The sequence below is a fragment of the Anser cygnoides genome, chromosome 1, assembly GCF_040182565.1.
Source record: "Anser cygnoides isolate HZ-2024a breed goose chromosome 1, Taihu_goose_T2T_genome, whole genome shotgun sequence".
NCBI classification, from domain to species: Eukaryota; Metazoa; Chordata; class Aves; order Anseriformes; family Anatidae; genus Anser; species Anser cygnoides.
The window spans coordinates 91340484-91367204 of NC_089873.1; the positions used below are offsets into that span (position 1 = coordinate 91340484).

General features: G+C 42.3%; 1 protein-coding gene across 1 annotated transcript; it reads right to left on the reverse strand.

The window, feature by feature from the left end:
- Window positions 1-397: 397 nt before the first annotated feature.
- Window positions 398-26582, reverse strand: CD96 (CD96 molecule). The gene is made up of 15 exons (XM_067002434.1): window positions 25997-26582; window positions 22883-23308; window positions 20334-20443; window positions 18703-18925; window positions 15302-15357; window positions 11975-12065; window positions 11525-11701; window positions 10462-10515; window positions 9209-9253; window positions 8218-8292; window positions 6240-6314; window positions 4180-4260; window positions 3416-3505; window positions 2906-3029; window positions 398-1833 (listed from the first exon to the last, which is right to left on the reverse strand). Exons 1-15 carry the CDS (start codon window positions 26049-26051, stop codon window positions 1725-1727), a joined length of 1791 nt encoding a protein of 596 aa, XP_066858535.1. The 5' UTR covers window positions 26052-26582; the 3' UTR covers window positions 398-1724.
- Between the last annotated feature and the right edge of the window lie 139 nt (window positions 26583-26721).

A 26721-nucleotide genomic window follows, 5' to 3' on the forward strand; every position in this document is an offset into this window, starting at 1 on the left:
GAATAAAAAGCAGCCTGCTTTTGCAGCGACTGATGGTATGACAAAAGTTAAACTGCTTTGTTTCCACAAACCCATACACACAAGAAATGGTCAGATTAGCAAAGTCATCTGCACGTTCAAAGTCTGTATAATTTAGAGGAAGGAAAGTGTTTTCTATTGAGCACAGATATTACCTTAACGATGAACTCAGAACTCCTTGTGCTAGAAGGTAAATAACACTATAAAACACTTTAAAATGTCTGTCATATTGTTCTTTCCAGTAAGTCATGGAAAGTAATTCATGTGAAGTCACAGTAATTCATGTAAAGTCACAAGAAATACAGTGCTCCAAGCCCTGATACTCATTGGCCGGTGTTTAGCAGTAAATAATGCAAATCCCATTCCTAAATCAGAACACCAATTTTGTTTGACATGATTTAATTTTAGTTGATTTGCCTTAATTACAAAAAGACCATTGTGGTAACAATAAATTTTCCAACAAGCTTGCAGGGACAGTTTCTTGGCTTGCTTAAGTCGATGTAAGAGCACAATGCTGCCAAAAGCAGTGCTCCTGCTGCATCTCTTGCACTTTGTGTTGGTAATCACACAACTGCTGACCTGAATGACATCCATTCAGTGTGCTGATGTGACCCAACCCACAGCACGATCATTTAATCATTAGTGTCAATGCAAGGAAATACGCAGCCTGGGCAGGATAGGATAAATCTGGACTGCCCCTTCCACAGACTTAAGACAGCGGACACTTCCTCCAAGGTCCTGAAAAATCTGAAGATAGCAAATGACAAAAACCAATGAAGAACAAGTAAAAATAAAAGGATTATATTCCTTTCTCTTCTCACATATACCATAAATATAATACTCAGAAAAGCAGACCCAAGGGCAATTATCGTTTCAAAGGCACGACTCTTCCAAAAGGACTGTCACATTCCATTATCCTCGGGGTCGTATTCACTTCAGTCCTTAAGTCTCTGGTCGATTGATTACTTGTAAATGAGCCCTCAACTGACTCTTCCTTGTGACTTCACCAAAGGCATCTGCATCTTCTTTGCCAACAGGTCCACTGGGCCTGCATGGTACCGTTTATGTCGTATCAGCCTCTCCCAGTGCTCTTGTGCTGAAACCCCCTGGTGACAAATGCAGACTATTTTCTTTCAATGCAAGCTACTGATTTCTGCTTTGGTGTTTTCTCTCTCTCTGTCTTCTTGGTTTGGCTTTACAGTGATAGGATGTGTTGGGTCATATTAGCTGATACTTGCAGAGTAAAAAAAAAAAGTAATTGTAATAACTGCTCATGTAGGTCTCAAAAAGCTGGTATTAAGCCAAGGTTTTCCCATGTAATCATGGTGTCCATACAGCAGAGCTGTCATCTCTATACACTTAGTAAAACAGAAAGCTTCAGCACTCTTTAGGCAGGCTTATGGAATGATGTGTTAATCTACTCCCATTAACAAGACAGCAAATTCCCAGTTGATTACCCAATTCAAATTAAGCACATGTAATCTCTCTGTGACACTCACAATGGTGTTAGTGTAATGCATACAGAGAGAGAAGGGATGAAGTCAGTGTGCTCAGGAGTGCTCAGCTGCCAACATTAATGTCATTTAGGCACTCTGAATTTTAATATGGGTCATTAACACCAAACTCCTGTAATCACTGCTTTAAAGACAGAGCTTCTTAACTGTGTCAGTCTTCCGCTGTGCACTACAGAAGCAGCGCAGGCGATGTTACAGGTTTTCCAGTTCGTGGTAGGATGGGGGAGTCCCATCAGACTCTACCATAGATGTGTACTTTATGGGAGGTGGCGGTGGCTTGAAAGATGGAGGTCTGTTCATACTGCAATGGAAGAGACAAAATGTGGTATAACACAAAAGCCACATGAAAGACCGTTGTAAAATGTTCACAAGAGGAAGTAGACGGACACTAAGCAGAGAGTATGTTGTAACAGCACCTGGCATTGGCTCTTACACATCGTGATTTCCCTGTTCCTCTTTTACAGCCCCAACGCACCTCCTGGTGCCCATGTGGCTTTCTGAGCTCCCACCTCACAGTTTTATTTTATTCATGTTTTTAAAAAAAAGATCATGGCCCTGGTGAACCACTCAAAGCCATCACAGGGATCTTCTGCTCCTGCTGCTCTTTGAAGATATATTTAAAGACTCATAACTTCTTTCTTTTGCCAATTTATAGGCCAAGATAAAGTAAGGTCCTGTCCCAAATCAGTGATAAAAATCCACTCCATTTTTACCTTCAATATATAGGGTTTGCTGTTATGTTTTGAAAGGATTTTCTAGGACAGCAAATGATTCATGATCTCCATGATTTTTCAAACATTTTAGTAATGGTAGGAAGATTAAAAATAATTGGCTTTTAGATACCACTTTCATCAGAGGGTCTCTGAATGCTTTACTAAGGAATTAAACTTTGGCCATGATTACAAACTCAGTGCTTCTCTGACTGGGATTGTGTATCAGGTAGCCTGCTTTCACATATATTATCCACAACTCCTGTAGTACCCTAGAAGTACAGTTACATTAAAGTATGTCCTCAAGTAACCATGCAAAATGAGAGAGCAAAGGCAGCTGGCAGGGAGGCTAATAGAAGTGGGATGCTCTGGGGAAAAAAAATTACTTGCACTCTTCCCTCATACCCTACAGCATGCACCAAAGCTGCACCACAGTTCTTTTTAAGGTTTATTTTAGAGAGATCTGCAGAATGGATGGGAGGACTGAGACCACTCTACACTGCATACCCCTGTATAAAAAGGTGGCACTAGTGATCCACATACTTAAAGGCCTTGTACACTGTGGAGAGTTTCAGGTGGAAACACTTAAGTCCAAACACCAGAGACTGGAGTTTGTGCTGTACTATACCTCCCACACATTCTGTTCCCCTTGCTGATACTTACATCTCTTTTTGGTACTGACACCATTTCCTGATGCCTAACACTATCAGAAAGCTGCAGAAGAGGAGCATGATCGCTACCACCGTTGGCCAGGGGAAGCGACTGGCTTCTGTATTCTTCACATTGCCTGCAAGTGACACAGTAATGAGCCAAACCTGGTCAGAAGGAGAGATGTTTGTGCCTGCTGCCTTTGGCTTCCTGATCCTCCCCAGCCCTGCAGACAAAGCAGCTCCAGCCCAATACAGGATGGCCAGGTTTCCAGGCTGAGCCCTGTAAAACCTGAACATCACTGCTCCAATTCATGGACTTGTGTTCTGGCTGGGTTTGCAGGCTGATTTCAGCCACTCACCAGTGGCTGAATGAGGTTATTTAGGCACAGCTGGACAAGCACTTCATCAGAAAACCACTGGTGTTCTCTGTTCCCCCATGAGCTTCTCCACAGAGAGACAGCATGTCTCAGCACACCCCCAGCACTCATTCCCACTGCTTAGGATTTGTAGGATCATGTCTCACCAGTACTATTGACCAGTGGGATGGTGGTAAAGAAACCTTTCCATCTGGTAGCTGAAACGGGCTGGTCTGTTATGCTGAAGGACATGTTACCTGCAAAGATATGGGTACAGAACATTTTTAGTAGCTTACTTGTTCTTTGTTTTGTTTTATTATTATTTATTTTAACAAATACAACGTCCAAACCATTCTATGATTCTGTGTTTAGAAGCCACCATCATTTACCCTGCTGAGGACTGGAAATCAAATTCCAGAGTCTGTGTGTCAAAGTTCACTTTGTGGGACAATTGTGTTTTTGGCATACAAGCTACTGCTAGGCAAAGAAATTTGCTTTTATCAAATAAAAGAACATTAGAAGAAACAGGGAACACTGGTAAATACCTATTAAGATATTCCAGCAAGCCAGCACTGAGCTGCACAGCAGTCTGGGAGAATGATAAGATTTTTGCTTCTTTGATGGTAATGAAAAAGCTAAAGATACTAAGTGGCTTAGCAGCAACACAGTCTGCTTCTGCCATGACTGCGTGAAACCTCAGTGTCCTGTATCAAGAGCTGTGTCTGAACCACAAAAATAATATTTCATTTGTTTGTAGACAGACATTTTCCCTTTCCTAATACAGTTAAGCTACCAGCCTTTAAGATCAGTGCTGCCTAAGGACACATGCCTGTTTTCTCGAGCTGTCTTTGTGTTCATGTGCTCCAAAACAATAGCTAAAATATGCAGCTAGACAACTATACGGTATTTGCAGAACCGTCACAGCACTTACTATGCACAGGGGTTGTATCCTCAGATGAGCGCGTTGCATTCTTGAGGCTCTTTGGGGATTCAGTGGTGGAATCATTCAAATCTGTATAAAAGCAGTAATAACCTTAAATGATTGTAACAGCCTGTACGTGACTGCTTCATTAGGCTTAACTGTGGCTATTTTATATCATCAGTTTTCCCTGATGCAAACAACAAATGGAATAACAGAGATACCTGAGAGTCTTTCATGTAATTGCTGGTTTATAGATCCAAGGAAAAAAATCCCACTGTTTAAATGATGTAGATGAGTAACCAGACTGAGCCAGGAAAATCTAGCTTTCTCATGAGATGCTGGTTCTGACTGAGATTAAGCAGTCAAACATACATATATATATATATACAGAGAGAAGTTTTTTAAAAATACATATGTGTGCGTATATACATATAAAGATATATATTTTAAAAACACAACTAATATATAAATACATTTAATAAAAACCCCTACCATATATATATATATGTTTATATATATATGCACTCAAGCATATATGAATGCTCAATTACAATCAGAAAAAAATCAGTCCACTTTTAGGGCACTCTAAAAATTCACTAAGAGTTTTTGATGTTAATTCAATTTAGTTTTTTTTTCCTTGTTTATCAGATATTAAATTCTACAGGGGCAAGCATAGTAGACATGCCATTTAGAAGAGGACAAAAGAAAAAAAAAAAGGACATACACTTAGAAATCTCATAGCACTGTGCTCTATAAAGCATGCCAATGAAAGCTATGTATTATTATTTACATAATGGCTTGTGTTACAGCCTCAGAGAATTTAGCTAATAGTGATAATCCCCACTGCAGGAGCCCTGTGGCTCTGGGAGGACGTACTGGAACACATTGGTATGCCTCAGCAAGCACACCGGTGCTTGTGTGCTCTGAAATTGTTCTCAGTTATAGCTGCCTCATGGAAGACCCTTCAAGCTCATGCCTCAGCTAGCTGTCAGGCAGACGTGGCTGTAGGGAAGACAGTGAGTGGTGCTGTACCTCCCTTAAATAAAACACGGTTCAGTGTGCTTTTTAACAAAACTGCAACGGGCAAGCTGTGCAAGAGCAGGGTCGCAAGGCAAGCGGAGTTGTCACAAGGTTTCAGTCTAAATGTGTGGTTGTGGGTTATATGCCGGTATATAACCACCAGTGTGCTGCAAAAATATATTCAGAATAAAGAAGGTGGCTGTTGTATTTGTGCTTCAGCCAGAAGATGACTGCCATACAAATACAATAGCGCACTGACAGGTCCTGCCTGTCCTGAAAGCACAAAGCAAGATGTAAAAAAATCAAGTAATTTCTCGCATTCTACTGCCAAACAAAGGTTTTCTGAAGGGAAAGATTTGAGAAAAAATGTCCACCCCCACCTTTTTTTCATTCATTGGTCTTTAATGAAGCTGCCTTCCAATGTTCTATTAGCCAGCCTTTATACCCCCACATTAGCTCACAATTTCATTGCTGCTCTGTGATTTTATTTAGCTTCTCCAGTAATTTATTTTGTCTATAAACTGCCCTCAATACTCACTGCATTTGCCTAGTAACCCTCCTAATTTTAATATTATTAAATTAAATAGATCTAATAAAAACAGTATACGGAAACATTTTTCATTCCTCTTTCACTGCTGCAAATCCTTAAGGCTTGGAAGACTTGAGCCTTTGTCTTCTAACTCAGTGCAATTCAGCAGAGGAATGCTTCTGTGGAGCATTAAAAAGCTAGTACAGATGACACCACTTGATGTTTGCTCTCTGTTTGGACACTACTTTTCCATGTTTAGTAATGATTTTTGGATGGCAGCATGATGAATATCAAGTGACAACTGAACATAAGCACCACAGATGTCATGGGCTTGGCAAAGGCATTGCGAACTGAGGGCCACATAGAGTACCTGCTGCTGCACTTTTTGCCAGAGACTCCAGACCACCACAGATGTGCAGCCTAAGTCTGTACCACATTTGCACTTTGCAGCACCTCTTGTTAGCTTCATAACATCCCTGCTACAGTCCTATCAAGCAAAGGAGACGTATCATCTACTCACATGCTGTTGTCACATTCTCTCTGAATGCTGTGATGCTGGTATAGCTTTTTGTCTCTGGGGCAGAAATCATCTCTCCTGTTGAAAAACACACACATACTTGCAAAAATTACTGTTGAGGACCCCATCGTTTGTTCTTCATTTTTTCCTCTTTCTTCCCTAAATGTCACATAGTTGTAAACTATCATCTGAAATTTTGGCTTCCCCCAGACACCACCAGAAAATCCTGTGTCTGGTTTTAAAGGTCTGTCACAAGCTAGAAACTTAAGAGGAGCTTAGTGAGCTGTATGAATAAACTGAGAAAACATGGGGCATTTAGGCCTGAATTTTTGGTTTTCAGCTGAAAATCAGAAACTGTGAGTGTACTGGCTTGTTTCAACCTGAAATCAATGGAGAGTGTTGAAAAAATGTACGTAAACTTGAATTTAGACAGGGTTTTACCAGGTCCAATGGGATGAAACTGTGTTTCCAACAAGCAAAGAGACGTTTTAAGGAAGTTAGTACAGGAGATTCACACCTACAACGGCTGGTGCCAAATACCCACTTCTTTAACATTTTTCTTGAATCTTCTTTTGAAGCAGTAAGTGTTCTGGAGATGAACTAGCTATTTATCTGATATTCAGACAGACAGATGGCGGTTAGCAAGTAGACCTCTATCTGTCCATGAGGAATATTTCACATTTACTAAAAAGAGACCATCTTTCCTTACACCTGTCTCATTTTTGGAAAAGTGCCATTTTGCCATCTGAACAAACCTGAGAAAGAGAAATGCAGCTATAACTTAGCAGTCAAAGCCTGGGGATTTCTGGGATCAGAGATGGAGGTTAAGGAAAGACCAGGCTGTGGATTTAAGAGCCTTAGTTTTGCCTCCCCTCCTCCTTCTCCCATCTATTTCTGTGTACTATACTACTACACTTTTGTATTAATTCCCATCTGTCTCTTGGGTTTTCATTTTAACAACTTGCAAAATAAGGGGAACTGAAACACCACCCCCATCCCTGCCACTTTTTTTTTTTTTTAAAGTGTCAGGCTTGGATTTAGCATCCTGACTCAGCTGCAGCCCTAAAGGTCTGACCAAAAGCGCCATGGTGGGACTGGTGTGGGAACCAGAAGCAAGCCAGAGATGCGCAGCACAAACCCGTGCTCAGGACAGTGCTCCTGCGACACATCGGGGACACTGGTTAAAAGGCAGTTGTTTCCTGGGCTATTTACAGGAGAGAAATGGCTCAGCTTTGGCTTGCACTACGACTTTGACATCATACCTCCCCAAGCAGTTATGATATACAACCCAGTGAGGGGAAGCCTCTCTATTCACATTGTATATTTATAGCCTTTCAGTCAAAATTATTCCCCCTTAGTGCCCTGCTGCCATCCAGGTCTCTGCTTCAGAGGGTGGGGAGGGCAGCCCAAGAAGAGGCCAGATTTAATTTCACTGCTGCTGCAATCTCTGTTCCTGCCCTGGCATACGTATATATATAACCTCCTCTTTGCCCCAGGCTTCATATGAAGGTATTCACCTCCCAAACAGTGCACTGCTGGGTCAGAATAAATCCTTTTGCTCAGCCGTTTCCTCCAGTACTGCTTCACATGTCACCAATTGCATTGCTCGCTCACACCTGGGTAAATATTGCTGTAGTATAATGGTGGTTGCTTTAAGTGAAGTTTGCAGGGTTGAATCACACAGATGAAGGAGGACACTTAACACCTGACAGGCTCACGAAAGTCAGCCTGTTGTAAGGCATTTTGTTTTGTCTGGAGAATAAGACTGCTGCAGACTCCATGGACTGTATTCATTCTTGCTATGGCTACTGCGCTGCTATGGAGGGGAAGGCAGTGGTTCAGCACTGCTGAGCTGCATCGCTTCTTCCTCATGCTGCCTGTGCTGCCATTTTGTACGTGCCATTTGAATCCAAAATGGGAATTTCACATGCCGTGATTCATGCTGAAGCAATACGGAAATCATTTTGGCCAAATTCATTACCTTGTGTTGTGGAAGCATGAGCCAAACTTGCTCGAGTTGTGAAATCTGGGGAGGCCAAAGATGTAAACTGATGCTCTAAAGAAACACAGATTAAACAGTATCCCATTTAGTTGGTAGAATGTTTAAAAATTAAAATTAAGAAATTATAGAACAACACAGATGAGTATAGAACAAAGAACTTGCAGCAAGCATTGGGTAAACACAGACTATGTGACAGGGGCCTACTGTTGGGGTTGTAGGTTAAATGCTCAGGACACGTCCCATCTATTCAGCAGGCAGTCAGTAAAAGTCAAAGTGATTAAAGCAAAGCCTTTCATATGGGCTAGCTGTTATTTAATTGTGCTTTTATACACAGGGCTCAGTTTAATGGCCATGGGGTAGATTATGCAAATGCCAGTGGTGCTCCTTGGCCTAGCTGGGGCCTGCCCAGGTGTGGGCCTCGCAACATGTCACAACTGTATAGGCCTGGGTGATCACACGCTTTTTTGGGTTTTCCTATCAGTTACAGAAGATAGTTTAACGTGGTTATCCATATGCTTCCTCTTGTAAAGCAGTGACACTTATCCCATATCATTAAAGAATAAGGATGATATGCTACTGTCAGGTCAAGATAAAAATGGGGATTTAAACTTCTTTTCTGTCACAAGCACCTCTCCATCATAACAGGATAAATTTATTTATGGTTTTATGGGATTTCTATTCCATTTTATAAAAGGCATAAGAATAATATTTGGTATTCATCATGCCATTTTACATGCTGTTCTAATGTGACAGGGCTTTAGTAGGATTTGCGTTAGCTCTCTTCCTGGTTGACTTTGCAGCTCACAAATTCCCATCCAAGAGCATTTACAGGTACTGCCAGTGTCAGGGCACGCTGACCTCTCGCTGACATTCTTCTGGCTCTGTGTACATGGCATTTAAGAAAAGGTCAAGCAAAGATCATACATCTATTGACTGAGTAATAAGGAAAGCTTTTTTAATTTTTCCTTACCTGAGGTAGTCATGACAGCCGATGTAAGTGCTGAATTTCCAAGGTCTATAACAAATCAAAGCAAACACCTTTACTAAAGATGAAAAGGGTATTTATTCTGCTTTGGAAAAGAGGGTCACTCAAGGGCTCAAGAGTGAGAGAAAGTGCATCACACTTAATTTCCAAATAATCCTTCAATGCACAACCTAGCCAAGTGGTCCAGCAAGAACCAAGAAGCACCTGAGGGAACTATGATGTGTAACCCCTAGGGAAAGCAAAGGTTTGGGGGCCAAAGGGTCTGGAACCCCTACTACCTCCAATCTCCACCTCACTCAAAAATCAGAAGTGGGTTGCGTAGTTTTAACCCATGCAGACAGATGTGTCTTATTAGCATGCAGGTTGAAATAACGTATGTGACCTGGTGAGGGCACCTGCATGGCTCCACCCATGAGGCATTTCAGAGGCTGCAACTCTGGCAGGAAATATCAGGAATACTGCCCTGAAAAGTGCTCACCAAATCCTCAAAGAAGTGGAGAGAGAGGGATTTATTCCTTGCAATTGAAGGGCTGTTAACCATCTGGCCAAGCACAACAGAGACATTGTCCTGCCCAAGCAGCATTTACATCCCAAGTAAGAGGAAGCTTATGTAGAAAAACACACCTCTTTCCTTGCCATTTATCTACAGTATTTCTCTGACACAAGCACATAATCTACTGCTGAAACACAACTGGCTCCTGTACAGAGCAAAGCAAGCTATCCAAGGAGAGGCATCTCCAAAGCACTTCAGCTGATGTGAGGGGAGAACAATTTGTCTGTCTGCGATAAGCTGACAATAAGACAAACTTGCAGGGGAAGAGCACAAATTTTCCAAATTTACACAAATTAAGAAACATTCCATCAGTTCCTTAATTAGGCAAAAGTGTTGAGGATCTTGGCTGTGTACTTAAGCAGAATGTCGAACCATTAGTAGGGAAGTTATTTTTAATTACCAGCTCAGTGCTGAAAGAACTATATTCAAATGCTAGCTGAAGCATCAGAAAGAACATTAAGTGCCCTTCAAGGCCAGAGTTTAATTACGTTTGAGTTTAACTATGATGGATTACATCACCAAAATATCTGCGCGTTGTATTTGTTCTGAAGTCATAGCTGCAGAAAAGGATACCTTACTATTCACCCAGAAGCAAGTCTGCAAAACCATCTCTCCAATAGCTTTAAGAATTTATAGATGCACCCCTAACATAACCCAGGTTATTTTGTCTTCTAATTTATCCTACCTTCTGAAGCCATGTTGGTAAATGCTTGGGATGAGGCTTCATTAGATGTATTGTCTGTGAGGGGGGAAAAAAAAAAAAAAAAACAGAGATGAAAGCAGTTCCTAAAAGAAGTTAGGCTTTTGTTATATAGGTTGAAAATTTAGTCTGGAGTTTGTGCCGTTAGTATGGCACCTTCACAGAACATTGCCAAGAATTAATTTAATTTTCCTCCTTTTTGTCACATCTAAATACACTAACATTTTTATACAGAGTGGATCTATCTTAGTGTTAGTATAGCCCACAGGCAAAAATGTAGACTTCTTTAATTGACGTCTCTCTGATTTGAATACATTTCTACAACACTGCAAATTGGGTGAAATGAGTCATTTTGAAGAAAAATGATCATTCATCTCCCCTCCTTCCAAAGCTATATTTTAAGGGACTAAGCTTTGGGTTTTGATGTAGTCTTTGTTGAAAAACATACCAATAATGTATCCAGAGCCAAAAGCTAATACAGGTGCAAGTAGTTACCACGGTACACATGAAAGCTGATCCAGGGCCAGCAGTTCTGTTATATTATCTGTGCAGCAAGGAACATACATAGTAGAAAAAAAAAAAAGAAAAAAAAAAAAAGGTGTAACTGTGCATTTGCACCTGAAGACAAGGTGTGCACAAGAGGGTGCTAAAGGAAGTCTATCTGTTCTTCTTGCCAGACACTCTGCAGGACTGCTCAGTGAGAAATACGTGGTTGTAACAGCTCACTGGTGCTGTGTAGCTAAGTTAGTGTACTTTTGGGTATGTGAATTGCAGCAAGATACTGCCTAACAAATACCAAACATCTTATGTTTGTGTAGGAGTTTCTTTTCTTCTCAACTTGATGAGTTTACTCAGGCATTTTTGTCAGGTTTCTTGGCTCATTTAGAGACTTGAGCTAAGAAACCTGCCAGAAAGCTCAAGCTGTGTGATGAATGTGTTTAACAAAACTTCCATACACTTCCCATTTCTTCTGTAATTTAAATAGCAGAGAATACATGTGTTTGGTATTCTTAACATTTCAGATATGTCCTATCTATGAAAAACCTACCAAAAGAAATAGATATTTCTTCTGATGAAATATTCCATGTTTCATTCCTGAGGAAGGGAAACAGACATACACACGAGAATGTTGTATGTGCCTGGTGGGTCCCTTGTAACATTAGCATAGATCTCAGCTGATAGAAACCATCACTGTCTTGTGAGTCTTCTTGTTCAACAGAAATTTCTGGAGAAGAAAAAACAAACACACACACAAAAAGAAAAAGAAAAGCTGCAAACCCTTTTCATAACACTTCAAATTATAAATCAGAGTCATGCAAAATGCCAGTACTGAAAAGCAAGCTTATGTAGCTGAAGGTTTCTTGGCTGAGATGCTATCCAAAGCAGTCCACCCAGATGGACACCTACATGCTCCCATCAGCAGTAGTTTAGCAACCATTGCTTTTCCTCTGAATCATTTCTACAGTTATGTAATTGACCTGTTAATGGGACTTATTACCTTCAGACTGCTCCATCAGTGTTGCTCGGTCCACATACCACACGATGCTTGGCTTGGGAAATGCGTTCCTCACAATGCAGCTCACATTAGGCTGTGGGACAGTGAAGAACAGTTAGCCTCCACCATTCTCACCTGTCCGCCACTGCTGGCATACAAAATCCATGATGGACAGAGTTGCTCTGACAATCTTATTTACACATCACCCTCCTTGGCCAGGAAGCACTCCCTCCTCATTGCAATTCTTCCCCTACCATTTTTCTAGTTGGAGGCACCATGGAAGGAAAGTTAAGGGACACCCCCATTGCTACCCTGGGGGTGATCGGGCTTCAATGCCCTTCAGTTCAGTTCAGTGGCTGGAGAGACATGGGGTGACCCCCCAAGACCCAGCCCAGCACTTTGGGGACAAACACCCATATGGAGGAACACTGGCACTAGTAATGTGTAGGATAAGGGGGCAAGAATGAGACGCCTCCTGATTGTCATGCAAATCTTTCATTTGTTGGGCAGATAAGGACACAAATCCCATGAAAAAAACTGCCTAGCACATTGATATGTTGAATACACAAAATTAAATACCTTTGTAGAGGGCATTGTACTTAAGAGGTTTCCAGAAGTCACAAGAAATCACGTTTTAGATGCAGTAGTCCTGGCTGTACGCCAGTTGTTCCAAAAATCTGTGTGCTCACTTTACTTTCTCCTCAAGCAATAGAAGGGAAGAACTGGAGTGTCCTGGTTAAACCACAACACGGAGGGACCTCAAAATCAACGCTGGATGAAGGGGCGGGTACTAGCAAGGTACGAGGTCTCATCTGCATACTGCCTGGATGTTCCCAATTAGATTTACTTAGTAGCTTATGTCACTAAGAGAAATTACCTTGTCCATTTAATCAAAAGACTTTCATATGTGACTTAATGCAGCACACCGCCCTCTTGCACCCACTTCTGAAGTGGGTTGCACACAACACATTTAGTTGAAAGGAAGTTTGATATATTGCAGGCAGCAGAAGTCAAACATTTGGTATGAAGACTGAAACTATCCAAATGAAACTCTTTCCTTGCCATTGTAAATAGTCACGAACTCAGCATAATTGCTTTCCCCTCTTTTCTCTTCATCGTTCCCTTATTATTCAGCCATTTTTAGTTCATAATATTTTTATAGATGCTTCCTGTGAAGAAATACAAATCTGGCATCCAAAGTAGATTTAGGGCCAATGAGAAAGGGTAGAAAAGAGAAGAGAAGCAGTCGGTGTTTGGAGATGAAGAATGGAGAAACTCTTCTTTGAAGAGTTTCTACTGCCCAGCCCTATGAAAGCAGCACCCCCTCCTCTGCTCAGCAGGACAGTACAGACAAACACCTGCAGAGTCCAACACCACAAGTGAAAATAAGTCATCAGGGAGAATGTAGTGGTTTTACAGAACGGCCTAGCTCAGGCCTTGTCTGAAAACAGGTGGGTATGGTGAACACAAGCCTCTGCCTGCCCACAAGCACTCTTTCTGATGAAAACTTCCTTAATCTGGAATGCTTACAGATTCAAAGTTTCAACCTGGATGGATGCAACAGGAAGCAGAACATCATAACAAGTAGCGAGAGCGTTCAGTCATAGGGGCCACAAATGTGTTTTATGCTAAGTACAGCCAGAGCTGTACAGCAGACTTTCTTTTTAGGTTTTACTCTAAGGAAGCAGGTGATAAAAGAGATCCCCAAAACACGTGTAAGTGCTCAGCTCTAAACAAGGACCCTCTAACTTAGATCCAGTCTCTCCACTGATATTTGGTTACTCCAGCTGAGTTGTGCTTGGAGCACATTATGATATATTATGCCTGGCGAGACCATTGCTCTCCCCTTGACTCAGTAGGAAACTTGGTAGCAGCCTGGAGCTGTCACCAGCCCAACCCTAAGTCAGAGCAGTACCACATCTGCTTGAACTGCAAGGTAATGACTCAGAAGGATTTCTGCCCAAGATAGATATCACAGAGGGATCAGTTCTCATTTCGGTGATGCTGAAGCTCATCTCAGAGTTACAGAGGAAATGTTGACAAATTGTACTAGAAAATACTGTACTAGTGACCACCAAAATTCATCTCCCTGCCTAGTGCTAGAATCAGTGATATTCATGTTATTCCTCGCAGCCCCAGTGATGGTGGCAAATGATCTGCTCAGCCTCTCCTGGGGTCCTTACCAGCCCTTACTATGAAGAAGGCTTTCCCAATGTCTAATCTGAATCTTCTTTGCAGAATCTAAGCCTGCCACTTCTGGTTCTGTACAAGTGCATTAAAGAGGCTATTCCTTTCACCTTTCCTGCGGCCTTTCACATATGTGAAGAATTATAGTCTAAAGAAGAAAAGTATGAGAAGTCCAGAAGAGAACAGCCTTAAATTTTTTCCCCAGAAGATTTTGCTTCAACCCCTAATTTCTCATCATCAGCAAGAATGGCTAATGTGGTCCAACAGGTTTCCTAAGAACTTATCTGAACTTGCTCATTTCTTCACACTATCTGCAATCCAAAATGGATGAGACTGGGGAATGAGAACATTTCCTTGGGTACTTTCTGTAATTGGAACATAGCCATTAAAATGTCATAAGTTTTTTACTTGAAACTTAAAGGAAAACCTAAGTTTCATGACTATTTCATAGTAGTTTCCATGTCCTGGTGCGAAGAATATTATCGTGAAAGACTAATGGCTTTGTAGATAAAACCAGTGGCATTTTCTGACTAGCTGGTTGTAAACCATGTTTAACTCAAGCACAGGGAGTGGACCACCCACAAATGATTTATATTTGCTTTCTTGCCTATTCCTCAGAAGCTGACTAGTTACAGTGTCCCTGGTTATTTTCATTTCCTATCCTATGCAATATTATTCCCTTGGGTAAATATCATGTTTTCCATAGCTGCATTTTTATTTCAAAAAGTCACATTTACCTTCAGTAAATAGCCACTTGCTTATCTAAAAATGATTGAACTTGGATATAACAGACGTTCTAAAATTTCCAATACATCCCCTGTAGGATCTGCAGTCCCCTGCATCACCACTGACCCCTCACAGCCTCTCCCCCCTGTTGCAGAGCCCTCCCTAGGGCTAACACAACATCAGAGGTTACCCAACCCACAGAGAAACCCTCAGCTAGCTCCAAAATGCTATCACTGAATCAGCATACTGCTGTGGGGACGGCAGTCACTCACAAGAAGGCATATGAGTCACTGACATTAGCTCATTGACTTGGAGGTCCCCCCTGCTGCCTGGCTCAGCACAGCCTGCCTGGAGCACCCTGAGCAAGCAGCCACGGTCACGGTCATGGCCATCCCTCCGTGCTCCAGCACTGCTCACCTTCTGTGAGGTGCCAGCTGGGCCCTCCTGCAGGCTAGCAGAGATTTCAGGGTAGGCTGGAAAGAAAACATAAAACGTATTAACGAAATGGCTACCAAAGGTCACGGTAACAGCTTCTAATGAGACTTAATGGCCTTGTTTTGTAAAGAGAGTGCAAATTAAATCCTACATCCACCCACATACCTGGCAAGATAAAAGCTTGCACCGCTCCAATTTGAGGTCAAGGAAGTGGTTTAGAAGCACACACCAGCAGCTACTACCACAAGATCTGTAGTGTATTTTTCTGCCTTTCAAAGATACTTCTGGGCGGCTTTGTTGAAGCTAGCTAAAGCCATCCTGCAGTCACAGCTCTCATAGCAGGGCATCACTGTTCCAGCTGTTGATTCCTCCAGATGTTTGCCGTCAAAGCTATCTGCAAAAGTTTTAGCCATCCCCTGCCTTCCCCCAAACTATCCATTGATCTCGAGTACCACCTTTCCCCACGCTGTTGTTCTGGTAGATATGTGACAGTCTTATGCCACAGGCTCTTCCTGCCCTGGCCAGGAAGCCCAGAGCTCTCTTTTACATCTAAGCAGCAGTTTTCTGATGACCACATCCACAAGAAATGGAAAAAGGTTATATTTTTTTCTTTTTTTTTTCCCTTTGCACAGCATTTCAGTTCTGGGCACAGCTGACTATAGATGCAACTTTGAGGAACCATAAGCCTCTTTTAGCTGGCATTTCTGAATCAGCCATTGGATTCCAGTAATGCTGACTGTTAGGTAAAAACTGCTGAAACCGGGGTTAACAACAAGTCCCAAAAGCTTTGAATAAATCATGCTTTGGCCCTTTCTGGGCCTTAAAACTGGACTGGAAACAAGCACAGAACCTGGATCCACATTCTTTCTCTTTCCAAGCTAAATCTCACCTTAACCCCCACCATTAGTATAATTTTCTTTTTTTTTTTTTTTTTTCTTCACCTAATTCTGTTAAACCAGTGTAGGTCCACCTCAGTTCATTACTTTCCCGATTGAGGTGATGTGTTCAAGTTTCCCCGTCATTTTTTAAAGCCAATCCACCCAGGACTCTCTCCCCCTCTTTTTCTAATTTCCATTTTTCTGCCAATCGTTACTGACTGGTTATTCCAGGACTGACCTATATTTAATGATTACGGCCTTGTGGTTCTCTAGACTTCTGGGTGGATTTTTTTTTTCTACTTTCTTCTTTTTGTTTGGTTCATCCTTCCTATCAGAAAATGAATATGTTAAGATTTCTGCCTCACCAAAACAGTACTGGTGGTAGTGGGGCTGGCAGATAGACAAAAAATCTTTCAGGTGTAAGAAAATGTATGGTAAACCGGATCTTCTAACAGGAGCTAAAAGTTGGCTGGTAGACTAAATAACATTAAGTCTAGTGCCTGTTTTTCCTTTAGGGTTTTGATGAGAATGGGAATGCATCTCCACTTCTGTACTGGATGTGGCCTCTGCTTTTTGAGAAGACATGTTTGCTTGGTAACTATTCCGTAAGGCAACTTTCAAGCACAGCTTGGAATGACCTAATAGATCTTTTCCATTTAACATCTCAGCCCCTGTTAACACTTCGACACTCATTTGTCTTGCTAGGATATTTACCAATGGTTTGGGTCTAGCAGAAATTCAATATTTAGTATAGTAGTTTCTGCTGCTGAGCTTTTACTCTTACAAAAAGGAGAAATCAATATTTGGCAAAGTTACATGTGAAAAGGCCATACATTTTCTCAGAAACTTGTACCTAAATGAACTCCATTCTGGAAAAGACATATTTTTAAGCATTGCAGTCTAAAAGTATCCCCTCAAAAAAAGCTCTTGATTGAACATATTCTTTTATTCAACTTATCAAGACCCTCAGCTTCACTGAGAGACTCACTCCTGCACTTCCCATGCTTCTCCTACCCAGCTCTCAGTCATACCCAGGCCACCTCAAGCATCTCTGGGGAAACACCACTGCCATCCCTCAGACTTGGGTTGTCTCTTGTATTCACACTGCCCAGCCCATGGGATCCCTTGCACTTGTTCTCCCCCAGCTCCTGATGGTGTGGCGCTACTATCATAAGCAAGCTAGTAGTTTCTGGGAGCATCATAAGATGTTCAGAAAAACCCACAGCCAAAGGCTGTGGTTTCTTTTTCTTGTTTGTATCTCTCCCCTCTTGTACCAGCTTATTGAGCTGGTGTGGGTCACATGTGACACAGAAATTCAGAAAAAAAAAAAAAACAATTAAATGTTTGGTTAACTGACACACAAAACAAGGCAAGAGCATCAGCCTGGGCAGAGAGACCTCAAGTATCTTAATATACTTGAATGATTACTGAGGTAACTCTGTAGCTGCTTGACAAATGTTGACTTTTTTAAGAGTAAAATCCATGGCTGAATCATGCAAATGCGAGAGGAAATCTAAGATCATTAACTTCTATTTTCATTTCTCTTGCGTCAGTGACTGACAGCCCTCCGACAGAAGGTTTTTTTGTTTTTTTTTTTTTCCCCCACTGTTCCCTGTTGAATCTTTCTTTGCATCCTGAGCATCATCCTTGCATTTCTGTGCCACCTCTGAGCTGTGAGCTTCCTCAGGCAAACAGCTAAGTCAAGGGACTGTCGACAGACCCATTGGCTAAAACCCATTCATTTTAGGAGAGTTGGAAATATGTTTTTCAGACCCACTGCTCTACAAGTAGAAAATACAGCCTGGTTTTCCCTGGGCAGCATTGCTCTTACCCAGTTGTGGAGTGGTTCCTAAACATCTGAAAAGGGAACAGAGCAAGAAACTGAAGATGGGGGAGGCTTCCAACATAAAATACCAGCCCACGTTTGCAATACATGGGCCCTGCCCCTCCTGACCAGTTTGAGACCCACTAGACAGGACCTCATTTTCAGAGCCAGAGCCTTTGGCAGCAGTTATAAATCACATCTCCAAAGGACATGACTTTGCAGCAATGACAGCTCCAAATCACATTCCCTGCCTAGCAAATGCTGGCCATGAGTTCCTAACCATGGGCAGCATGGTCATTTTGTAACTGGGGCACAGAGATCTCGATGACCAACACACTTACCTGTAAGTTGAAATGTGTCAATGTAACCTTACACACATGGGTGAGATCGTGGTAATTTGCATGTCAGTATTGTTATGTGCTCACTGGAGTAGAGCAAATATTTTTGATGCCAGACACGTGAAGAATGGCCTCAAATTCTTTTTAAGAACTACAAGGTTATTTACAAATATTTTAACTTACTGCAGCAGAAAAAAAAAAACCAATAACATCAATGTGTATGTATATACACACATGTATATATGAATATATAAAGTTGTATTTCAAAAGCTACTGCCTTCAGAAACAGGCAGAAGCTTTACTTTTAGAAAAGTAAGAGGACAGCTGGCAGAAGGCCCTTACCGAACACTCTCACGGTGGTGCTGCTCTTCCGGATCCTCTCTGGGTGGTAGACCACATGGCAAGAAAACACCTTGCCATCATCAGTGATTTTGGTGGGAAAAATCTTTAGAGCATTATTCAGACCCAGGTGGACTCTCCGTCCGTACAGCACGCTGCCATTCCCATACACCTCAGGACGGGAGGGCTCCTTGGTTATAAGTTCCTCTTTCTTTCCATTTTCCTCCTGTGAAAATATCATCCTGTGTAACTTGTAAAGACTGGATATCTCCTGCTGTTTTTGTAGGCCAACACTATTCCTGCTATGAAAATTTTCCTTACACCCCTAGCACTTACTAGGTGTAAGCAGACATTTGCAACACTTATTTTTGCCCAATACATTGTCTTTTTATGAGGAGATCCCCCAGAACTTCAAAACTGATAGCGGTCATCATCTTACCAACAAACTACAGGGTAAATAGCTGTGTCTTGTGAGTCCTGGCTCCTGCAGCCTGCACAGAGGGCAACAGAGCTGCTGGTCTTGAAGTTTTTAAATAGTGAAAACCTACTAATAATAGCTCAAAGTCATCTCCTCAGACTGCCCGTGTGCCAGTCACCTTGACATATAGATGCAACCAGCACATCCTGGACATCTGTGCCTTGGTATATATTTGCAAGCTGTCCTCTAAATGATGCATGGTGACCCATGTGTCATTGTGATGACCTTTTGTGGTTTTTGTTTTTTTTTTTGTTTTTTTCCCCTTTCCTCTGCTGCTTGATTTTGTAGAGTGAACAAGTTGCACTGAAAAGTGTTAAGGGTACACATGCTCCCTACAGAAAAAATTATAATTTTAAAATTAAGAATTCACTGCAAAGAGATCTGAATAGGCAATAACATGTGACAGAAGACTAAAAAATGTAAATATTTGAAAGTCACCTTTAAGATAATCCTCAACAATTACAACACAGTGACACTAGATAGAAACTAATGGGCAAACCTCAAGCACTCTGCTTGCTGATATTTATATGAGTTAATGAAAAGGTTACTGTAACACATGCATACAAATATTTATCCAGAAAGTGAGATGCAGAACAAAAACATAACTAGCTTTAAATCTCACAGCAAATTGCTGTTTTATGTATGTGGTTAGCTAGATAACTGGGTTTGCATGTCTTCAGTGTGTGCCTGTGACATGGAGGTCAGCAGAGCACAAAAACATTACAGTCAACCCTTTTTTTCCTATTTCAAAGCAGCCTGATATCTCACTAACCTACGCAGTAACTGTATTTTTCAGAGATATTAAAGCTTCACTACTGCAAAAATCCCTGAGAAATCTGTTGCAAAGAATATTTTACTTGTTACATTTGCTAAGTTCTTTGGTAAGACTGCTCTACATGTCCTCATGAAAAATTAAAAGCAATTAAGATGGGATTTTCCCTCTTTGTTTGTTTAGCAGCTATTGTTTGTGCTGTCTATGTTGCAAATGAACAATTATACTTTTCCCTATATTATTACTGTCCATCGCAATGAATAGCTATTGTTTAACAGATTCTGCAGGGTGCAGTAAAATCCAACATTTCTCTTTCTATCTGCAAAAATACCCTGTAGTTTCTTCCATAATTTGTACTTGAGAAGAAATAATATTTATACTTACCACTACCCACTTCAGAGGGTAATTGGACAAGTTTGCTGAGGTTGTGTTCTCAAGGCATGGAATTTCTAAAGTCTGGCTTAACTGCACTTCCTTCACGTAATGCTGCTCCTCTTTTAGCATCGCAACAACCGCAACAACGACAGCAACAACAAAAAGCCCAAGAAGGAAAATCAGAAACATGGTGTTCATCGTGCTTTAAGAACCGATGCTGACTGTTGTTTGAGGAACTGGCACTTTTTTGATTAGAAGGGAACCGTAATTTTCAACCATTATCCACAGACACATTTGTTAAGTGAAAGCCCTGAATCCAATTCCAGATGTAGTTTCAAGACTTTAATTCATGACTTTACCCAAATTTTTGTGCAATTCATAAAAACCTTTGCTTAACTGCTGGATTGAGACATTGTCTTTTGGAGCTGAGCTTCAAATTTTCTCTTATGATTTTTTCCACTACAATAAACCTTCACATCAATTTTATGCACCTGTATTTACTTTTCTCTGCAGAATTTCTTTGCACTAAGCAAGGTGTTCAGCTGTCAGGAGGGTTAAGATTAACCCTGCTTTTCAGTGTAAGTGGTCCTTTTATTATTCTCAAACCTGCCTTCTGCCAGGAGCAGAGAGCCTCTCACTCTTTCCTTTGTCCTCTATTTAAAAATGTATCTCAGCATCTCCTACCCTATCCATTCCTGATACAGGGCTCGAATGCACCTGTGGAAAGACAGAAGTGGTGCATCAAGCAGCGCACAGCTCTGATCCAAATGTCAGATCTGCCTGCATCCCCGTGTCTAAGCAGGAAGAGCAGTGGTGCAGCTAGGTGATGCTGCCAGTGCCTTGGCAAGTGCTGAGCTCTCTGGCTAGCCTCTTGGCCACAGCCTGCCTGGACCCTCTTGAACTTTGCTCCCCTGGTAGATTTGGTTTATGTGCTGAGACAAAACAAATACGGTACTGTGCAGCATACAGCCCTCAGAAGTACCAAGATGAACATTTGCCCCAGGAGATCAGCCTGTGGACAGCCTCTGCCTGCTCTCACCATCACGTCACAGCCGCCTAGTTTCCCTTCTCTCTTTGATTTTCATCTCCATTAACAGGCTGGTGGTGATGGTACTATGTGTTTGAAAATCCTACATGTGCCTGCTGCTCTGCATGTTGTTTTTTTTCAGTATCTACTAGCCAAATCCATCTGGATTCACTGCACTTCGATGCAGCTGGGAGCTGTACTTCATTGATGACTGCTGCCCTTCTCCATCCCACTCATAGGCTGAATTAGAGTCTTTTGCCTTCTTTTGAATGGACGAAGATCATTGCAAAAGATCTAATTAATGTAAAATGCAAATTGGCAAGAGGTATGTTGTAAATTGAATTTTTGAGTTCTCTCTAGGAAGTGGTATCAGTAGCACCAATTTCTACATCATGCGGTGGCTGAAAAATCCACAACAGTGCTGATATGAACGGCAGCTGCCCACATTTAACATTATAACGTAAGTAGACAGCAGCTAGAGCTTTGAACACGCCAGTGTCAACCAAGGCACCAGCACGGGAAGAGGAGCAATGCCCAATTGTCACTATTACTTTATTAGGGAAGAGAAAGAAAAATTGTACAAAGAACAGAACTGTACCCACGGACACTGCTGTTCTCTGCTAACCCTAACATCCCCTGCACCTAACCCTGCTCTCAGCCCTTGAAAATGTGCTGCAGATACAGCCCTGGACACCACCAGGCTGAGCATGCAGGCCTTGAAGCTCTGAAATGAAACTTGGCTCAGTTTGTTGCGTTTACTTTAATCCTCTTCAGCTTGCTAGCGGAAAACAAATGGGTCCAAAAGAGGTTTCTGGGGTCATCAAATCCAGTCCCTCTCCAGCACAGCTACAAGCTTGCCCAGCTCACCCAACATCCCTGCCCAGCTCCATCTTCATGGCAATTTGGACTCTTTGGTCTCACTGCTGGCATTAAGCAGCTGTTCCTGAAGTTGCTGCACCAGTGGTCAGCACTGTTTTTAATTTGTAGCCAAATCCATTCACATCCTATTGGAAACCATTTATTCCTTCGCCAGGATATTTAAATATCCTCCCAGGAGTTCACGCTCTCCCCCAAGGCTTACTTACCATCACGCTGCTTCCCAGCTTCCTTTTGGCTGACAAAACAAGCCATGTGTCCAGTGCCGCGACCATCCTAAACAACCCTCTGCTTTGCTCCACTTCAGTTTTGAAGGTGGGGACACACATCCGTCTGCTGTGCTAAAACCCAGCCCTGCAAATCCCAGCCCTCATTTCATTTTCCAAAATGAAAGTATGCACACTGTCCATCTGACCATCTTTTGTGCATTCCCCTCTAACTTCATGTTCCTCCAAACAATGAAGGTTTCCTAATCACGAGCTGGATAATGGCCAACGAGTGCCTGGGACATAACAAACTCTAAGCAGCAGCATTTAGTGGCACTGTTACAAACATCGAACAAGACACTCACATTGACCAAGGAATGATTGTCTACCCTGATATCCCCTCCCCTTTTCCCTGCCATAAAAAAACAACATCATTTGTAATTACTTACCTTCTGCCTTGACGATAAGTTGAATTTTTGCAGCCTTTGTCCCATATGGGTAAGTAGCAAAACTGCACTCATACTGCCCGCTGAGGGAGATGGTAACATTTCTCAAGTGCAGAGCCCACTGCTGGCATTCAGATGAGGAGTTTAAGTCAGGAAAACACATGGTCTCATTAATGTCCCAGTTGCAGCACTTCCTGGTGCTGAACGACACGGAAAAGTTGGAACAAGTCTCAAGAAATTCGAAGTAATGGGTGCCCAAAGTGGGGTGATGAACAGCTATTCTGGACAGACGGTTGTCATCGGTCTTGGACCACTGTGCCTGTACTATGTAGGTGAACTGTGGTTTGGGGAAGGTGCACAGCAGGGTCACGTCGGTACCTGGCAAAGCGTGGACCACCTCTGTGTGTGCAATGACATCTCCAGCTTGGCCTTAAAAGCAAACAGGACAGTTTTCAGCACAAGAAATATTTAAGCAAAGCTTTCTTCTAAGCTGCCTTAGAAATGATTTGGTGCCTTAGCCCCAGATAACTCTGAAGGCTCACGCCTACAGCTGCAACAACCCTCTTTCAAGTAAATCTCCTGATTTACAGCTGAGAGATGCTACAGATCTCTGCTGGCTGCAGAGGGGGGCCTGGAGGGCAAACCAGCACTTGCCCGAAGGAGGGTGGGGAGCTCCCATCGCTCTCACAGTGAAGTGCAACAGAGCTCTGAGAGGCCCCGTGAAAATGGAAACCTTTCAAGTGACATAAATGAAGCAGAAGCTGGGACCATTCATTCCCCAGCTCTGTTTTGCAAGAACAAATGAGGCATCCCTGCTGGCTGGTACTGCCTTGTGCGGCTGCCCCTGCCCATTCCCACTCCTGTGGCGCTTCAGCAGGAAGCCATTCTTTCACCTCTGTGCTGTTAAATGGCTCCTGCATGGCCTGAACTGCTGCCCGCTTCAGTGTCAGAGGGAGCAGCCCCGCTATGAGTGGCTTCTTCCCGAACTAATTTCATAAAGCACGTTGGCAGTCCTCAGTGTGCCATAGAAAGGAGTAATGGATCGGTGAAATGAAGGGGCTTTCAACACGAGCCTCTGCTGCTTGTTTGCTGCTGTGCTGCCGTAAGATTGATTTCTCTCCCTTCCTCCCTCCTGTGCACAAGAGGCTTGCAGTTCCTAAACCCCGTGTGCAGGGCACTGACAAGCTTGAGGAGATTGGGAATTCAGGGATGGGGGCAGTCGTGGTGAGCCAGGTGTTGTCTCACCCACAGAGCCAGACACAACCAGCCCTTTCTCCAAAAAAAGTGCAAAAATAAATTTGTACAGATGTCCTCAAGTACAGACTTGTCGCTGAATTTTACCCTCCCTGTGTTTCAAAACACCACCTCAGAGGACCTGTGCCGCATCCCACCATGAGTCCCCAGCACGGCCAGCACCTGCTGCTCCCCGTGCATGCCTGTGGAAAGCAGGTGCCAACTTCTTGCCTTCACCACTGGCTTGGTCTTTAGCAGGGAAGAAAATAGGAGCAGGTTCCCACCTCCCTGCAGAGCCAGCTGAGGTTTGTGACACAACTACTGAAGAGTGACATGAGCACACAGGGAATATGTGCATGTAAAGCAAAGCTACCCCCTGCTCAGGGCAAATTTTCCATTCCTTTTTTGTGCCTGTGCATGTGCCGTTCAACTTCTAATTCACTTTCACGAGATGGGAACAGATAGGAAGGTAGAGAAGAATAAGCCTGATATGGATATGAGCTGTGAGAACAAATTACAGAAAACTGTCTTTGTAAGACCGAGGAGCTTATTATAGCAAATGCTCATTAATTTCACTGGAAGTTTTGCATCAGTAAAGTTAACTAAAATGCAATCAGACTAGCAGGCAAGAGACACCCAGCAAGTTATCTGTCGTACTTTGGACTGATGCTGTATTAGGTCAAAGGACCATGTAAAGAAGGCCCACCAAATTATTTGAATATTTTATAAAAGGTGAAAAAGTTACATATAAAGAATCTTTTATTATTATTATTGTTTATTAGTAGTCTAACACGTTAGGTTATTTTAAGTAAAACCATTTCACACGAAAGTTTCTAACTTCATATTAACATCTCAAAATAATTAATCTAGTTTTATTCTAACTTCATTTTTCCAACTAAATGCTATCCATTGTCCCATACTTGCATTCCCAGACATTTACGTGTCTGACCTCCACAAAGGGGCTGGTGGTGGCCACTTTCACCTTTAAGTGGCCTTCACCTTTCAGTGAAGGTTTCATTCTCGGGAAAAAAGCAGCAGTCCTACTTTTCTCTAAACAGCTTTGCATTGAACTTGCTTGCATGTCTTGAGGCTTCTATTTTGTTGTTTGCATTTGGGGACTTTTATTTTCTACAAAAACTCCTATGAACTATTTTCCTGTCTTTTAAAACCAATCTGTCTCACTGACATGGAAAATACGAACAGCCTATACTGGATATCGAGATGCATTTTTTCGTGCCAGTCAAATGCATGAACCATCATTTTTCTGTTCTTAATCAGAACAAAGGCTCAACACACAAAATTCTGCTTCCTAGCTGGCAATAAGTGCTCCTGCATTCAGGTTCGTCAGCCTGTTGGGGGCAGAGGGGCTTGTGAGCATTATCAGGCTTTTCAAGCCTTTTAAGTGGCACATAGGGCTGGACGGGGGAAAAGGAAGAGTCTGCTTAAAGGGTTGCAGCTGTACAACATCCTTGCCTTTAAGTGTTTTGGTTCTTTCTCTCTCCCTGCACACGCAGGTAAGTGTGTGACAAGGAGACTTTTATTTGCTCTTTGAAAGCACACTTTGACTTTTTGCTGACTGGGGATGAGCACACATTGTGCTAAACACAAGTGAGATGGTCTCAGTGACTATTTTGGTGAAAATGGGTTAGACATTCTGAATAAATGACTCTGTTCATCAGCACAGACCACTTACTACTCCCTATTAGCTGCACAATATTACCAAGGTTATTAGAAAGTTGTCACAAAACAGAACATCATTGCCGGTAGTTACAGCTTGCTCTAGAGAGACCTATTAACAAGGTTTTCACCCTCGGTCTGAAAATGCCACCCTCCCCAGCACCCTGCTCTGCGAGCCAAGCGCGGGCATCCTGCTGCCACGCTTACCTGCAGCGCTGCGTGCAGACAGCAAGCAAAGGACGAGGAGGAACCATCTTCCCATCTTGTCTTGACAAAGCTCGGTTAAATACTTCGGAGCTCTCTTGGCCTTTTCCTGGCACTTTCTCAGAAAAGGAAGTCAAAACGGCCTGCCCCGCGCAGACAGGCAGATGTGCAGCACGGTCGCGCTCATCGCTCTAGCACGACTTCAAAGAAATGCTTCATTAAACGTGAAAGCCTCAGTTTCCTGTCTGAGCAATAAAATTAGTACACGTTGTGAAACCTTTATGCTGAAAACACCGCTTACACCGTAAGCCCCTGATGAAGACTGTATTTTTTCCCTCTGTCTTTTCAGATGAAGTCAAAGTAAATATTTTACTGGTTTAAGCTCTCCCTTGAAAACCTGGCAGGTGTCTAAGGCTGGATATATGGTTTATAACATATGAAAATGTTGCTTTTTCTTTCCCTCACTTCATTTCCTTCATGTTCTTCCCAAATAACTCAGATACACAATTTTCATAGTCTCTATTCTCACTGCCTTAAAAAAAACACACACACACGAAACAACAACAACAACAAAAAATACCACAAACAAAAACCACCATCACCCCCAGCAAAATAAAAAAAAACAGTCCCCCTAAAATAAACCAGAGCAAGCCAAGAGTTTTCCGGGTTCACTTTTTTGGGCAGAGGAGAGCGCTGATGGATTTCCGTGGGGCAGAGGATCCCAGCAC